We start from the raw sequence: 17,423 nt of genomic DNA, 5'->3' as shown, positions 1-17,423 counted from the left end.
CTGTCAGCAGTATGTCCTAAGTGTTGTTCAGCAAGGTAAACGCTGATCTCAGGTAAATTTTATTAACTGATATGTTAGAAAATTCAGTTCAATTTTACCTTCTGTCTTAAGATACTTTTAATGTGAGTGGCACTGTAGTACCTCAAAATCACGTAAAGTTCAGCATTTTAAGAAACATGTCTGTTTCTGTTTAAATATTTTTGACTGCCACTTGGTACAACTATTTTAGATTTCTTCTCACCACCTCCTTATACTGCATTTATTTAATATATTGTGAGTAGCCTATGCATTCCTGGAGGTGGCTGGCCTGAATTTCAAGATGTGAAGAGATATCAAAATCACAAGAGTTTACTCGGGCAGAAGGTCCCAAAATCCAAACCACACGTAGGTTTCACTGATAAGCTCCTCTCAAAAGATAGCCCCAAATATCAGATAAAGAAAGATTGATGGCCTGATTCAAGAAACTGCTGAAGTCTATCCTTCATTTAAAGTGTGTAAGCACACTCCCACAACACTGCTGAACTGGAACATAGTAAAGGACTTTAGGATTTGTCACTAGGAAATTTCATGCTGTAAGGGGCTGGGGAACTTGACAAACCACACCAGCCTTCAGCAGCTGTGCCGAGCTGATGAGAAGAGTGCTCACCTTCAGCTTGTGCTCCCGTTCTTTGGTGACCTTTGTGAGCAGTTTTGCCTTTTGCCGTGTTAATGCATCAACCAGAGCATCGCACTGAGCGACAAGACAGGCTTCGTAATCCAACCCATTCTCCTAGAAGAAGGTGAGAGTCATACTCATCAAAGAAAGCACAGTTTGCAGCTTATGCTATTGCTCATACCTGTTTTTCTATGCAGAAAAGATTTCCTTTCAAGACCATCAGCATTTTTGTTGCCTGTCTGATTTCATTACAGCTGTACCAGTAATAGCTGCACACTATAAAACAGTAAGATGCCGGCCACAAATGGGCTTATTCAAAACCTTGATTTACTGGCGTTTTCCGGACAACAGATGTAGTACAACATACTGAAAATGCTAAATGTAACACACACAGTGCATATGTACATAAGAGGATTCTGTTCCAATCTGTTTTAATTATCCCACTGTAGCAACTTTGAAATCACTGGCTCTATACCACACCAATTAGAACAGAATTATGGACCAGAATCTGATCTACTGGCTTATTACAAGGAAATTAATGAGCTACAAAGCCCTAAAAAAATTTTTAAAAATTGCTAGCAATTGGCAGTTCAGCTATGTACTTGATTAGCTTATCAAAAGAAAAAAAAAGGCAAGTTTTTATTCACATTATGGTAAAACTCTTTGCTAGGCAGAAATCAGCATGAGGTAGGCAACACAAGCCTTTAGTAGGATCTGGGTATAATTTAGCATGACATAAATGCTCTGAACAGCTGCTGTAGTACCCATTCAAAAGTAGGTCTCCCTCACCTCCTCTGCTCATGAGACCAAAAGGAGAAAGCTTTCAAACTCTGCTTCCAAGGAGATGTTTAGATATACTATCAGCTTTCCTCCCAAATACCCAAATTAAAAAAAAAAAACAAAAAAAAAAAAAACATTAGATGTGAGAAGATTTTAAACATGTGCTGAAGGAGAAGGACCTCTTTGCTAAACCATCCTGCTCCCCTAAATTATTATCTCCTAGCTCTTTTGTTTTTCTCTTCTTTTTTAGTCATTTGTCTGTCTTCATTATCTAGAGTTCAAAATTTTCGGCACTGTGCTCCCTCCCCTCACTGTGCATCCCATTCTCCCGGTGATGGATGCAGGGTCAGTGCTCCGGGGAGGCGTCCACTGCAGCCCTAGACCTGCCAACGAGATGTGGGCGGGGGCTTTATCTGGCGGTAAGGAGACACCAGACGGCTCAGTTCCTGCTCACAGGTTTGTCTCAGCCTCTTCCTTTTTGCATCTCTCCCTCCTCGGCTTATATGACACCCAGCTCCCCCTTGAGCCTATTTCCATCCCGTTACTCTGGAAGTACTGCTTTGTGCACAGAACCCAAATCAGTCGATGGCTATAGTGCATTATTTCTCTCCTCATTCTCTGTTCACACATCAAACGGGATGTTTGGTGACATGCCTCCTTCAAGTGAGAAAGCTTGAAATTGGTACAGCAGATGGGAAAATGTGAAAATCAGATCACGACAGCAACAAGGAGAAGCAAGGAAGCAACAGGAACAATGAGGAACAAACAGGCAGTATCTGAAAAGAAAAGACCAAGAAATATAAAAGTGACCTCAGACAAGAAAAGGGAAGGAAAAAAGTGGGGGAAACAACAGATCTGCAAAGAAAGGGAAAAGGAAAGTAGATTATGAATTTGCAAAATGCCCCATGTAAGATAAAAGCATGGTTCCTGGTAGCTCTGGCAAACTCAGAGAGGAGATAAAGAGTGTGGATGGCTGTCTGGTCTGCTGTGCTTTGAGACAGGATAATGAAATGTACATATTGCTCGCTCCTTTGTGTAAACATATYATTAAAAACATTTTTGCGGAGGGGTAAATGTCCATATGCAAGTGTGACAGCTGTCATACAATTTCTCCTAGAAATAACCTGGTCTGAGATTTGTGAGTCTGATTATAAACTTACGCACAAAGGCTACATCTGTTCCCCCCAAAAATAACAGTACAAGAACTGTTCATCGGGCCAAATGTCAAAAGGCACAGACTGGCTCATGACACAGCTAAACCCTTTCCCCTCAAAGAGTATGGCTGTACCAAACCTGACAACCAGGAGCACGTACCTGGTACATGCTATCATCAAAGGCTGTTTGAACGTCACACGAGAGGAGTGAGATTTGTCACAGGAGAAAACCATTCCAGGGAACTCCTTAAGGGCTAAAGTGTGTGGGTGATCATCTTGGAATGCCCCAACCTTTGTTTTATTTAGGAATACACATGCAGCTGATTAATCCTACTGTTTTGGTTTACTGAAATTTGATATTTTGCTCAGACTCACAGTGGAGACTGGCTCAACATGTGAGGGTCAGATTCAGCTTTGTGCCCAGACTCAGCAAAATGTTAGAGTGTAATGCTGGGTACAATTTCCTCTTCTGAGCTCTCCTCCAGCATTTTAAGCAATAAGCAGCATCAGATAAATGGCTTGGGTTTTGATGCAACTGTAGCAACTCCCTTATGCAGAGCAATTTGGCAGTGATTGTACTGAAACACATTTAAAGATTTTTCAGCATAAATAGTCATAACAGACCACTTCTGGGTTTCAGGAGGGAAAAATACATTTTTAATACAGTTAGATGACTGAAGAAAGATTGGTGATAGATCACTGTTTTGGATGGGTTATTCCATCCTAAAGTAGCTGTTCATACCTATAGGAAGAAGTGCTCTCTAGAGGTGCCTACATTTTCTTCTCGGGCAGTGAAAGAAGTCTAAAGGAGTAGACTAGCTGAGCTACAAAACTTTCCAATGGGCAAGTCAGCTGAGAGAAACCTCACACTATAGGCAAAATATGGCACATTACAGGTGCCAGTCAGTAGATTTGACCTGGTTTCTTTCAGTTTAATGTCCTTTAATTTTACCAGTTTCTCAGTTTTGATTTGTTGCCTTCTCCACGTGGTCATGGAAGACTGTGAGGGTGGGTAATTATGCTGCCCTGAGCCAACCCTGAGAGCTTGAGCAGCTCCTCTAGTAGGAATTCATCATCTAGGGCTTGAAGTGGAATATTTTAATGATTAAATTATAAACTGAATACAGATTTTTGAACTTCTGTTTTGGTTTTCTGTTACTAACAAGCATGGGACTTGCTGATGAAAGACAAGCAAGCAGCAGAGAGGCCTGCAGAAGAGCAGACGATGTGTATCTCATCGCTGCAGAGCACTGCTGCTGCAGAAAACAAGTGACCCCTCCTGGACACTGTGCTGCCCAAACTACAGTGGTACATTTCCAGGTATACTCTGCAGGGTGAGAAGGACATTGAGGATCATCTGACCTTCAGCACTGATGAGTCTAAATTTGATTGAAAATTGGACTTGTTTCATTTTGGGTTTGTGCCCTCAATTAACTGCACTCACTATGAGCCCTTTTCCTGACTATTAAATCTGGACAATTACATACATGAAAATAACTTATGCTCCAATAAACGACATATTGATTTAGCAGCAGTTTTTTGGTTTTTTTTTAAATTAGAATATTCCAGTATTTTTGAGTATGAGTAGGACATTCCTACAAGTACTGTACTAGGCAGGTTGACTGGATTTTGTGAAGAAATTTGTGCATTTTTAGGAAATGTAAGACAGATTTACTACCTTACACTAAGATAACTATTTAGAAGACTAGTAGTAAATTTTGAATGTGTTAAAATGAGAACTTATCCCAAATGCTGATTTCAGGCAATTGCAGTCAAGGAGGAGCCCAGAAGCTTGACTAATGGATTCAATCAAACACTAATCAACACAGCTCAGATGTCCAGTATTGAGTATCAGCTTCTTGCAATAAACAGCAAACAATTTGAAGCTAAGAGGGGCTTGCAGGCATTATTTGATGAATAATTTTACCTAGCAAATCCATTCAAGAAAGGTCAGATGATTCCAGGAAAGATGAGAATAGCGCAGGAGACAAAGTCATCAAATAAATTATTCACTCAGTTCTATTGATTACTGTATTATCAAAACAGATAATGTTCTACAGTTACCTGAATCTGCTGCAATAAATTTTTCAGCTGAACCAAAAATTCTTTAGCTTCCTTTGCTTTATCTGAAACACCATTTAAAGCCTGAGAGAGCTGTGCCTGCAAGGGAGAAAAAGGAAGAGGGAAAAGAAAAGGTTAGTGATAAAATGCAAATGTGTTTCTTACTAATCCTTGGATGTGCTAAAAGGCTTACTTGTTGTTGCATGTATTCTTAATTCCACGAAGTGTTTGTACTAGAAAAGAATAGTTAAGATTTTTGCTGTAATAAGGTTTAATTAGGGTGAAATATGCATGTGGAGGCAGTCAAGTATTGTGTCTGCACATTCCACTTTGTTGCAGTAACTTGGTAAGTCAAAATACCTTTCTAAATGACAGCAACCCACATGTATAAGGAGGTAATAGTCTTACACTTACACAATRGCATCTGTCATACTGAAAAATCCCCAAATGCTTTCCAAAATGACACTTCTTATTCATCCAAGTCTGAAATCTTTAAAATGTGGTAGATCTTACCAAACCTGAGATACAGTAGCATTTTAAAAACAAATCTTCTTTCTCAGACTTCATAGTAATGTCCCTTCAGGGCTCCAGTTTCCCATGCTCCAACTCAACAAATGGGTGAATGTTTCTGGAAAAGCTGGAAAAAAACCTGTCCTCTAACTTTTGACTGAAAAGGCATATGGAAAATGTCTTTTTTAAGTCCACACTGAAGGCCTAACCTTCCCTATCTTCAGCTGACACCTGAGATCACTAAGCTGAACCAGAGGCTTGTCGATGAACTTCAAGGATGGGAAAGAAACAGCATTTTTGCCCTCAGCAGACACAGAATCACCAAGGTCTGATTGGACACAGGTGCTGCTTCTCTGGAAACCTGCATGGCATTACAGAAATCATACTGTCCTGCTTGTGCTCCAACATTACTTCTCCATGCAGACAGGCCTGTTACTTGATCAGGATGGTCACCTCACAAACAGGGACACAGACAAGGCACAGGTGCTTAACGCTTTCTTTGCTTCTGTCTTCAACACCAGTAAGAGGTTCTGGGGGTCCCAGTGCCTTGAGCTGGAGGATCATGACTATGAGAATGATCAACTCCCAGTCAAATCCAAATCTGTGTACAAGATTTGATGCCCCAGCTGGATCCGTGTAAGTCTATGAGGTGCAATAGGATTCACCAAGTGTACTCAAAGAGCTGGCTGACGTCACTGCAAGACCTCTCTCAATTATTTTTAAATGGTCTTGGGAATCAGTAGATGTCAACTGGAAACTGGCAAACATTGTCTGAGTTTTTGAGAAGGGGAAGAAGGAGGACCCTGGAAAACTACAGGCTTGTCAGTCTTACTTCAGTGCCTGGTAAAATTACGGAGATTATTCTGGGAATTACTGAGAAACACCTGAAAGACAAGGCAGTCATCAGTCAAAGTCAGCATGGCTTCACAAGGGGAAACTTCTCCTTGTCAAACCTGATTTCCTTTTATGACAAGGTAACCCACCTAGCTGATCAAGGGATGTCATCTCTTTTGATTTCAGTAACGCTTCCACAACAAACTCTCACAGGATCCTTCTGGACTAAATGTCCAGCACAGCTGGACAAACATGTAATGAGATGGGGGGGCAACTGGCTCATGAGTTGGGTACTAAGGGCACATGGGGTGATATCAGACTGGTGACCTCTCCCTAATGGGGTTCTTCAGGGCTCCATTCTCGGGCCAGTGCTCTTTAACTTCTTCAAAAATGACTTGGATGCAGGACTCAAAAGTTATGCTGATTAAGCCAACAACACTAAACTGGGAGAAGCTGTTGACTTTCTCAAAGGCAGAGAGTCCTTGATTAATTAAAGGCTGGACAATCACCAAGCACATTTAGTTTAACATTGGCCCATGCTGGGTTCTGCACCTGGGATGGAGCAACTGTGGATGTATAGACAGACTGGGGAACAAGAGGCTGGAAAGCAGCCTGCTGGAAAGCACATAAGTGCTAAATTCTAAATGAAAATATGCTTTACAAAATTCATTTGTAACAAATGTAAAGGGAAGACACATTACTGTGCATGTTCTCAATATTTGAGTATTTACTACTTTCCCACACAAACTCTTGTAAATGCACAAAAACCTGAAACGATGATGTTTGATATTAACAACTACTTGAGGTCACAGAAGCAAACTCCAGGTAAATGAGAGTCCCTGTTTTCTGCCAGATCAGATGATCAGAACTTCAGGTTAGCGCTGCATGGGCTGATTACGTTTGCCAAAGTTTGAAGCGCACCTTTTTTGATCACATTTCTGCTCCACTCACAAAGCACATCTGAACCTTTGGTTTGTCAAGCTGACACCAAACAAGGTGAAAGCAGCTTATGACCAAGTAGCTGGGGTGCAAACAAGAAAGAAATAGGTGGCAAAAGCATTATATCCTCTGTCACTGACGATCCTGACCAAATTGTCCCAGGGAGACAAGGGCTCCTTTTTCAAACCAAAACCAATGGGTGGTCCTGACAAAAGTAAAACTTCCACTTTTCCAACATCTGCCCTAGCTCTCAGATCGTCTCAAAGTGCATTTTACCAGATCAGAGGAGACAAAAACTGTATGTGGGCATCACAGCAGCTGTAGAAAATCACCACAGATTAATTGTAACCAACATATGAACCAATGGCAATTGCACAGCCCCTCCCGGCTCCTGGCACACTCCCAACTGCAAAGAGCTCCAACAGAAAGTCAGCCATGTCACTGTGTAAAGGGCTCATGAGCAAACTGATCTGTTCATTAAAACCTGTGGTTGCACTGACTCAACTGAAGCYGAGTAGAAGGCCAGATTTCCATTTGTGAAACCCACTTAGAGATAATAGCCTTCTTTTTCCAAGCATCTGTAAAAGATACCTTGCAAAGCAGTGGAATTTAGTCATGCACTTCTCATTAAAATCAAGTGGAGCTACATGACTAAGCCCTCAATAAACCAACCAAGTCATAAAAAATGCCCTGTACACCCAGAGCAATCTCTCATACTGCAGAAATATTTATGGCAAGCTGAACTGAGATGCAGCAAGCTCTATTGATTGGGACAATTAATAACTCCTGACCAGTGATACTCTAACTGGCATTATCTTTACTTTATACCTGGTCTTGCAACCAGTAATGTTGGGGCTGAAAAAGGATATCAAGTTTCTATTTCCATCAATTATAGGAACACAGAGATCACAAGGGCAAGTGATTAAACCCAAATGGGCAGGGAAGACCGATGCTTCCTTTGATTTCAGAAAACGAACCAGATAATGCCATGTCCTTTTTCAACCAAATAGTTCATGCTTATTTAATTTGCCTTACCTCCATCTTCCTTTAGCAGCAGATTAACTATTGATTAGTAAGTTTGTCCTGGTGTTGAATTCTCATAAAACCCATATGGTTTTGGGAACACAAGGCTTTAGGCCAGGAAATAAAATCAGGCAGGTGGACTCCTACTCTTTCTTGTAACTCCCTGCCTGCCTGCCCTTCACAGACCTATCCAGCTGTGGGTGTTTTCAGCATTTCGGTACATACATATATTTAACCATTTAGAATGGCCAAACCTGAAACGTGTCCCCCATCATTCCTCATATTTCTAGGTCTGAAGTCCTACCTACAAGTGATAACAGTGTCACTGTTTGTGCTAAGACATGAAAGGACAAACTTCAACAGAAGACTAAGTGTTTTATTTAATCACCTTGACCTGCTGGTCCAGATGCACTTTTTGGGCAAGTGAATATAACAAAGTCCTGCTAAATCAGGGGATTTTCACAGATCTATGCCACTGGGGCCTTTTTGTTATTTTGTTATTTTACACCAATTTTACTTTCTCTGTAGAAGTTACATTCAGCAGTGTAATGGGGAATCTGCACCACTAACAGGGGCCAACCAGTATAGTACAGCTTTGGTGTCAGCTGTACAGATGAAGGTAAGTGCACATTTTTTGCATGGTCTGCAGCACTCTCTGGACAAGGTTACACACTCTGTAATTTGCTACTAGATCACTATGTAAGGCCCAGACAAAGGAGAAGTCAAACAAAGGGCCAATACCAGGAAGGCTCCTTGGTCTGAGAACAAACCTTTCAGCTGCCTCTACCAGTTATACCTGGAGCATCTAGAGAGAATACATAAACCTTAAATTAAATCTAGCATACCAGTCGATGTAAGTAATTTATGGTTTGGCCAAAGTAACTGCAGGTAATAAACTTGTAGAAATTGCTGTATCAGAGAACTATTCCTAAATAGAAGTATCTAATTCCAAAACAATTTATCTGAATGTATGTAAGCTGATGATTTAGGCTGCCTGGCTATACAGTTCCACTATATTTATTTTCTGCCAAGCACATTATTATGGAAAATGTAATATTCAAAAGAGCACAATTTTAGAGTCCTCAAATTACTTAATTTTGAGCGTTTCTTTCTTCTAGAATTTTGACATTGATTGAATATGCAAATCAAGAGAAAAATCATGTTCTGCAATACCTCAATCACAGACAAAAATATAGTAAAAATACAAACCAAAAGGGTTTTTTTCCCAATATTTTACAGTAGGAAAGAGAGGAAATGAAAAAGAAAATCTGAACTTGATTACACTGGAGTCTAAAGTTCCAAAAGGCATCAAACAGTTTTAACTCAAGGCAGACCATAATACATCACAACCTGGTCTCCCACACTCTCCAAAATATCAGCCACGGTTGAACTGTGAACTCAGACCCTGCTCATCAAAACAATTCTGCTCATTTGTGGATTCCACCACTGGAATGTGAAAAGCAGGTGCAATTTTTTTTATTTGCTGCTTCTGGGCCAGGAGAAAAAATTTTCATCATGTCAGGGAGGTGGTAGCTGAGATGTTGGCAGAGCATTCAAACTGAAACACCTACAGAAGAAGTTTGTCTTTCTTCTTGGATGGACAACAATGCAGACCACCCCAAGGGACATCTTTTTTGGATCTTAAAATAGAAAGTCCATTATTTGCCTTGCCAAATACCTTAGCCTAGCTTGTGCTCAACAACTCCTCAACAATGCCTGAGGGATGATGAGACTGGTTTTTGACCTTCTCTGCAGTGCCTGAAAAGATCTCTCTGTGCTTTCTTTACTGCTAACTGCAATCAGAGAGCAAAAAGAAGTGCTCTTTGCACAGATGTGGAAGAAGTCCTTTATGCCCAGCACGGCAGGAAGCTCCAAAGGACTGCTCCCAGCTCTCAGGTATTGAAGTTCCCTCTGTATGGTCACATGAATTAAATAATAATTTTTCCAGAGTCCACCATTCTCAGCAAGAAAAAAACTAACTTCACACATTTTCAACTTCTAAGGCCATGTCTTGCTCTTTATTCACATGGTTGCAAAGCCTTATTTTTAGCAAGGAAACCATGACCAAGTGACCCACTAGCTCTACCAGACCTCAGCAAACACCCTGTGTGACAAACCGGATGGCCCTGACCTCTCCACAGAGGGATCCAGGGAGAGGTAGGGAGCATCCCTTGCAGGAAGCATGAATCAGACAGTGACAATATGTGAATCAGAAAAGCTCTACTTGTCCCTAGTCCCCATCTACAATTCCTTATTTATCTTTGTGTCATCAAAGTCCCTCCAGCCATTACTCCTGGCTTCTTTGGGAACGGAGTGGGAGGAGACCTCTTAAGGCCCAGAAGACAACCCAATGTCCAAAAGCACCTATACCAGGCTTTCTTGTCTAAAACATTTGGATGACTTAGGGCCGTTCTCCCTCATTAACATATGGTTGTGGCAGCTTGCACTGGATCCTGGATGAAAGGGAGGTGGTGAATGGAAGGAACAAACATCTTGTCTCCTCACACGTAGGTGCTGCCACCGCAAGAGGATGGGATGGCCAAGGGCCCTGTGGAAGGCAAACAAGTTAGTGAGATGGACTCGACAATCCCACGTATCTGTCTGAGACCTGGTTGAGCCTCATATTTTCTGGTCAAGGTGAGGCCAACATGGGAGGGCATCTGTGGGTTTTCTAACCGCGAGCAGAGGCTGAGGAGTCAGTGGGAAGTCAGGAGGGGCCAAAGACCTAAGAGCACCATTCCAAAGGGAGAAAAGTCTGAGAGGATGACGGACATGAAGAACCTCATGTGCCACAAAAAGCAACCCGCTGTTGGGGCATTGGGATGAACAAAGTGCTAGACATCACGCCAGCTATTCCCAGCCGGCTGGCGGGACTCACCTTGTGCTGCTTCCACATAGCTCCCAGGGCCTTCACGTCATGCTTGCTGTGCTTGCCCTCTTCCAAGCACCGGTAGCAGACGGGGCTGCGGCAGCTCACGCAATACATGCTGTAGTTCTCCAGGTCGTGCTCGGCGCACGTCGGCAGCTTGCGAGCGCCGCCCGCCCCCTTCCCGCCGCCGCCGTCCCCGCCGCCGCCGGGGGCGCCCGGGTGTGCGGGCGGCGGGGCCAGGCGGTGCTTGGCGAAGGGCCCGCGGGCCGGATGGCAGCGGAGCTGGCATGCGGCGCAGTACAGCACCTCGCACTGCTCGCACTGCACGGCGGCCGGCTCGGGCGGGCTGCGGTCGCACAGCTGGCACTTGGCGGCGGCGGCGGCGCGTCCCTGCTGGTAGCGCTGCACAATGGCCTCCAGCAGCCGGTTGCGCTGGAAGCCGCGGAGCCCGCGCTGGTCCAGGGACGCGCTCCGGTGGCACTGCGGGCAGGTGAGGGAGGAGCTGGCGGGGCCGGCGCCCCGCGGAGCCGCCGCCGCCCCCGGAGGCGCGGGCACCAGCGGCAGCACCCGCACGCCGTTGGGAGACTTCAGACTGGGGGTGTAGGAGCCGTAGCCGCTGTCGGTCTCGCTGTGCAGGCTCAGCTTGTCCGCGTGGTCCCCACCGCTGCCGCCGCCGCCCGCCGCGCACTCCGAGTCCAGGCAGGCGGCGGAGCCCGCGGCCGCTCCCGGCCCCGCTCCGGGTGCCGCTCCCGGCGCGGCGGCGAGCGGCGCGGGGCCCCGCGAGTGGAGCAGGGGCGGGAGGTGCTGCTCGCTCTCCGGGGTCTGCACGGCGATGGTGCGGGCGCAGGGCAGGCAGACGTTGTGCGAGCAGGGCAGGATGATGGGCTCCCGGAACAGTGAGCCGCACACCGGGCACTTCAGCTCCTCTTCCATGGCCGCGGCGCCGCTTTGTGCGCGGGCTCCTCAGGCGGGCGGCGCGGAGTCGCCGCCGACTCCCCCCATTCCCCGCGGAGCCCCCTTCGCTGCCTCCCTCCGCTCCGGGCTCCGGGGCGAGGCCGGCAGGGCTCCGGCCGCAGCTCCCGCGCCGCGCGGTTCAGCACCCGCCGCGCAGAGACAGCTCCGCACGGCCCGGCCGAGCCGGGGCCAGGCTGGGGTAGCCGCCCGGCGGCCGCAGCCGGTTCGGGGCCGGGGAAAGGCTGCCCGCCGGCCGCGGCTCGGGCAGGGAGCGCGGTGGGACTGTTTTAACGTTGGTGGCATAGAGTAATAATATATAGGAAAGGGAAGCGGGGGGCGGAGGAAGGGCAGGAGTAGGAAGGGGCGGGAAGAGCCCTTTCCAGCAAATAAAATGGTCGCTCTTTCAACGGCTGGCAATGGCGAAAACATTTTTTAAAGGATCTCCACACAGTGATGTCTTCATATCTTTAAATAAAGCCATTGTTTGGGTAGCGGACTGAACGCAGGCGGGGTTTCGTTATCTCTAGTAGCCGTCTCTCCCCTCCCCGAATTAAAGGAGGATGCTCACCAACAAACTAAGCTCGTACCTTTCCCTCACACGGCTCTCACCGTGCTGGAGCACAACCGAGATGCACAAAATGACGGAGGGGGGGATGAGAAAGGGGTTAAAAGGGAAGCACGAACCCCGGCAGGGGCGGAAGAGCACAGCGAGCAGGGGACGTGCCGCATCGCCTCAGCTCCCAGCCCTGTGACCCCAACAGGAATCTATTGCGAAGATAAATCAGGGATGACAGGTGAGAGTTTATGAACTAAAAAACCATCCTTAGAAGAAAGAAACCAGCAGTGGGAAATCCCCCATCTGTTTTGTTTACATACGCTTAGCGTGGATGTAACAGTGTTTTATTTTCATGGTGAAGGGATTATATGTAAGAATGATGTCACTGATTTTTATTCCTGTTATTTGTCTATCTTTAAAAGCCACTACTGTATTGACTTCAATTCCAGAAGCAGATCCTAATTTTTTGTTTCTTTGAAAATGCAAACTGGTCATTTCAGAGCAGCTATTTTTAAAATTAAGAACTAAGTGGTATCAAATGAAAAGAAATAGAAGAAAGAAAGAAGAGATAACGTCTTAAATCTATTGAGTCTCATCATAACATTTCTTGGTAAATTATAAGATTTTTTGTGACACTGGTTAGGAGAGGGTTTTCTAGTTTCAGATTTTGCTTTTGCTAGATTATTAAAACTGTTGATGCACAGAAAAGGAGGAATGGTGTCAGAGAGTAGGAATATATTCAAGCTTCAATTTTTTTCAGTCTGTCCTCTCTGCAGTTCCTTTTTGTATCTTTCCCAGCCACTCTCATGACAAGCTGAGGGGCAAAAAGCCTCGAGGGGTTTTAAGCTTTGTAGTACCCCATTTTAGGATGAAAAGCAGCTGGTTTGGCCTCTGGCACATAGTAGAAACAGTCGTGACCCACATAAACCTGCCTGTCAGCTGGCTAGGTATCTTTTCCCTTTATGTGACCTCTGTGCTGAGATTGAGAGTTTATAGACTGATTGTACGTTTGGGCTACCTCCATCCAGAAACCTCAGTAGTGCAAGAAATGTTCTGAAACACCAGTGATTTCACAGCTACCTTATGCTACTACATAGTAAGAAGTGGGTGAAATACTGCTATCTTCATAGTTGCTGTTCTCTGCTCCACCATCTGTCAGCAGTGGGAGTGGATGTACTCTAAAGATTTCTTGCAGACATATAGGGGAATCCAAGTCACAAATTTCAAGTCTATGTTGGAAGCCATAAACCTAATGGTAATTTGGAAGGCATCGGTAGCTTTTTCTTGGACTTTTACCTTCTTTCTTTACCTATCCTGTGTGTGAGATGACAGTGATCATAACATGAATAATGGTAGCATCAGGTCTGAGACATCTGAGAAAAAATGAATAGAGAGGTAAATAGTGGAAATGTAAAGGTATGAACACCAAACTTGACCAACTGCCTTTTATAGCTGCATTTTAACCACAGCTTGCAGCTTCCTGAGTTCTAATACACTGAATTTTACCTTTTCCATTTCCAATCCTACTCTAGAGTTTATGTAAAATCCTAGAATTGTTGGTGCTTGACATGCAAAAGGGCAAGAAAGAAACCGTCCCAGACATACAACCGCTGTCTTTCAAACAACTTCTCTTCTCTCCATAAGTCTGACTTGGCCTGAGAGCATACCACTATAGTAGGTGACATTTGAAATGGAGATCTAAAAGGTGATTTGGTCTTCTCTGTTCTGTAGTGTGACTTTGACTTCTTTCAGAGTCTTTTTTAACCTACTGTGAGAATGAAATGTTAATGCCCAGGAGACCTATGGCTTTGAGAGCAGGGAGAGCTGTGATACACTTGTTTACCTGTCCTACTGGTCCCAGAACAGCTGTTGTTGCCAAGGTGTTGCAGAGTTTCAATGCAGAAACCTTTATCCCCATGGCACCAGAGACTGCCGCTCGAACCAGCACCTACTTTGACAGTATTCAATTTTCTATTTAGTTTAGGTTACAGAGCACAGATTCTTCTCCCTGTGTAAGTGCACTGCTCTGATGCAAGTGAACAGTCAAAGCATCAGTGTCATCCTTTCTATCCCAGAGGTCAGGCTGGGAACTGGTCTAAGAGTTGAAAAATGTCATTGAGCTTTAGCAGACTGACCTTTGACACCCTTACTCTTGACAAGAAACAGATCTCACCAAGTTGATTCCACTAATTTTAATGGAACTATTCATAAAAATGTATTTGGTCTGAGCCTGAAAGAATTGGACCTTTACTGTGTTTTGTAATCAAGGCATTATTATTATAATGATTTTTCATCTTTTTATGTTCAAAAGAGTCTTTATCTGTAAGAGCTGTAGCAGTGTATGGATAACCTAGAAACCCTATACTGGCAGTCTTAGCTTTGATCTTAATTTGATTGCTTCAGTATCACTAGTATCATCCCCTTAAACTATTTACCCTTTGTAAGAACTTATTAGCATCTTTTATATCCTCCCATTGGAAAAAAAAGTTAATGAGATTTATTTACAGATTTACATTAAAAAAAACATAAGATAGGTTGTGGTACAACCCTGCAGTATGGAGAGATTTGATTAATCTTTTTGATTCTCTTGCTTTATTGCTTATGCCTTCTCATTCTGTTTGTTGTGACTTTTTTGTTGGCTTCCCATTCCTTTTCTTGTGCTTTTTTGTAGTTTTTCCTCCTTCTTTTCCCATTTTTTCCCTTAAATAGCTGTATACCAAGGTTACTTCACTTTGTTCAGTTTTCTTCTTTTACCACTGCTGTTTCTCCATGGGGATTTTTTTTTTATTTCAGTATTCCAACATCTCTTCCTCTAATGGGCATTGCTCCAAGCACACATCCTCTCATTTGAAGGGCAAGAGGGAAGAAAAAGGTTCTTATTTCCACAGGTTCTTATTTCATTGCAAGAAGGAGAACAGAGAAATGGATCATGTCACCGCTGTAGAGGAAGGTTCTTTGACACCACCCCCAGATGCCCATTTTCATCACCTCCCCTGCAATTACAGCAGCTTTCAGACAGCCACAGGCATTAATCCAGCCCAGGACAATTAGCTTTCAGCATCTTGATTCAGAGGTGCTGTCCTGGTTTTACTCGGTYCAATTTTTGGTGCTGGGGGGATGGGACCAAGAAACCACAAAGATGGCTCCGTTGACAAAGTTCTAGAGGCTTTCTCCTTCTTCTCCAGCAAAAGGATCCCTACGCCCTATGTTTTAGAATCAATCCATCATGGCTCCGAGGTTGATGGACAGGCTGCTGGTCAGGCCTGGGCCAATTGCTAAAGCTAGTTACACCTATGTGATGACATATGGTCTTGTACATAAAAAGTATTCAAAACAAGATCATTTGCAGCCGCCATTTTTTTTTTAGGTTGTTAGTATCATGCACTGGGGGAAGACAGAGGAGGAGGGTGAGGAGATGTAAGGAAAAAAAATGGAGACCCAAGATCACAGTAAGGAGAAGATAGGTACTGTTGCTGTGGTGCTTGAACACGGAGAGCCTTCCCCCCGCCCCCCCCCCATCTGATGAGAGTTGATGCTTAGAAGAAATTGTGTTCTGGGGCGTGAAGAAGATGTATTCTGCCAGGAGATTTGTTATAGTGGCCTTGGAGGACAGTTTCCCTTTCTCCCACGAGGTAAAGAAAAAGAATCCAGTCAGTTATACACTGACTGTTTCTTGGGAAAAGACCTTCCACAGCTTGGAGCTGTAACTCTTCTCCTATGATGCTGGACGATAACTGTAATGTGTAGTTTGATCTATGTTAAACTTTCATCCCCTACCTCTCTTGCGCCAGGAAAGCATGGAGGGGTGGGGAGGGACGACCTGGAAGAGAGACAGGTTCCAGGAAAGAATAACAGGTGTCTTAAAATGTCTGTTTTTATTTTCTTCTCCTTGTAAATTTTTCCCTATCTTTGTTCCCCTCCCCAGAGCAGTAGTATTTGTAGTAGTTTTTAGTAATAAATCTATTTTGCAACTTAAGTTATTCAGCCTGTCCGACCATTCCCTGGAGCATATATTTATCTTTCTCTCAATTATGTTATGTTATCTGAAAGCCATGAATTTTAGTAATAATTGGGCTTTTGCTCTCCCTTCTGTCTCTCCAGTGGGGGGAGGAGGGGAGGAGGTGGGTGTTTTGGCTTTCGGTCAAGTTCAAACCACAACAGGTGCCCATGACTACACAAGGACAGGAGTGGGGAGGAATGGCCCCTTGCAGCACCACTGAGAATTTGTACAAGATCCAAAAATCAATGTCTGGCCTGAGACATCAGCATCAGTCAAGTGAGGAGGCAAGTCCACAAGATGCCAAGCTTTTTTCATCAACACACCTCACCCTACAGGAGATTTATGCGTCCTTCCCTTCAGCAGCCCATTCAGCTGCCCAATAGGAGAGACAAAACAGACATCAGCTAAATCAATTGCACTTGCACCAGCAATGTATTCCTTTGCTTCATTTAGCATTATATTTTCTGATTTGAAAAGCACCTTCATTCAGCTTTTCTCCTCTCTTTCCCTTTGCTACATTTTCCTTTCACCTAAGGCAGCATCTTTTGACCTTCTTACATAAGCACAGAGATTCTGCTTCCCTCTTCCTTATGTTGCTTCCATCACTACTCTTCATTCTCTCCTTGATGCAGAGAAACTCCCTTGCTCCTTTACCTTCCCCTCCTGACACCTTTGCAGCCTTTCTGCCCTTCTCCCACTACTCATCTCACAGAGAGCACAGCTTTGCTTGTTCCACAGCTCTGCTTGTTCCCCCACCTCACACTGAATTCAGCCCCAGGTCACACCTTTGTCACCCCCATGGACAAGAGGGAAGGAATCTGGAGAACATGAATCCCACAAAGAGGTGGGGCAGTACTTGGTAATGGCTATGGCAAGAAACCCTCATTCAAGAGAAGGAAGATGTGTCCATCTGTCCCTTGGGCACAAAAGATTTTCCTTTTCCTGCCCTCACTGCAGAAGGACCAGCCTGCTGATGGGGTACGATGCTGGCCATGATGTTTTCTTCTCACGTCACTGTGATACAAGAGGCAGAGGATCCTCCCTGGGGAGAACCCCTTATGTAAGAGATTTTATTCATCAGTGTGCAT

The 17,423-nt window shown here is 44.3% G+C and overlaps 1 protein-coding gene across 2 annotated transcripts in view; it reads right to left on the bottom strand.

Annotated features, from left to right (window-relative positions):
- The window catches only part of TRIM67 (tripartite motif containing 67), a 39,532-nt gene extending 27,556 nt beyond the window's left edge, over nucleotides 1–11,976 (bottom strand). For both annotated transcript variants that reach the window (XM_057373606.1, XM_057373607.1), the window contains exons 1-3: nucleotides 10,835–11,976; nucleotides 4,654–4,749; nucleotides 647–769 (exon numbers count right to left, since the gene is read on the bottom strand). In XM_057373606.1, coding sequence (XP_057229589.1) covers nucleotides 647–769; nucleotides 4,654–4,749; nucleotides 10,835–11,758 — 1,143 coding nt within the window. In that variant the 5' untranslated portion in view covers nucleotides 11,759–11,976. The remainder of the gene's footprint in view (nucleotides 1–646; nucleotides 770–4,653; nucleotides 4,750–10,834) is intronic.
- Between the last annotated feature and the right edge of the window lie 5,447 nt (nucleotides 11,977–17,423).

The sequence above is a fragment of the Malurus melanocephalus genome, unplaced genomic scaffold (assembly GCF_030028575.1).
Source record: "Malurus melanocephalus ecotype Western Australia unplaced genomic scaffold, MMel_1.1 scaffold_203, whole genome shotgun sequence".
NCBI lineage: Eukaryota > Metazoa > Chordata > Aves > Passeriformes > Maluridae > Malurus > Malurus melanocephalus.
Note: the sequence above shows the minus strand (reverse complement) of the source record. Positions and strands in the feature narration are given on the sequence as shown.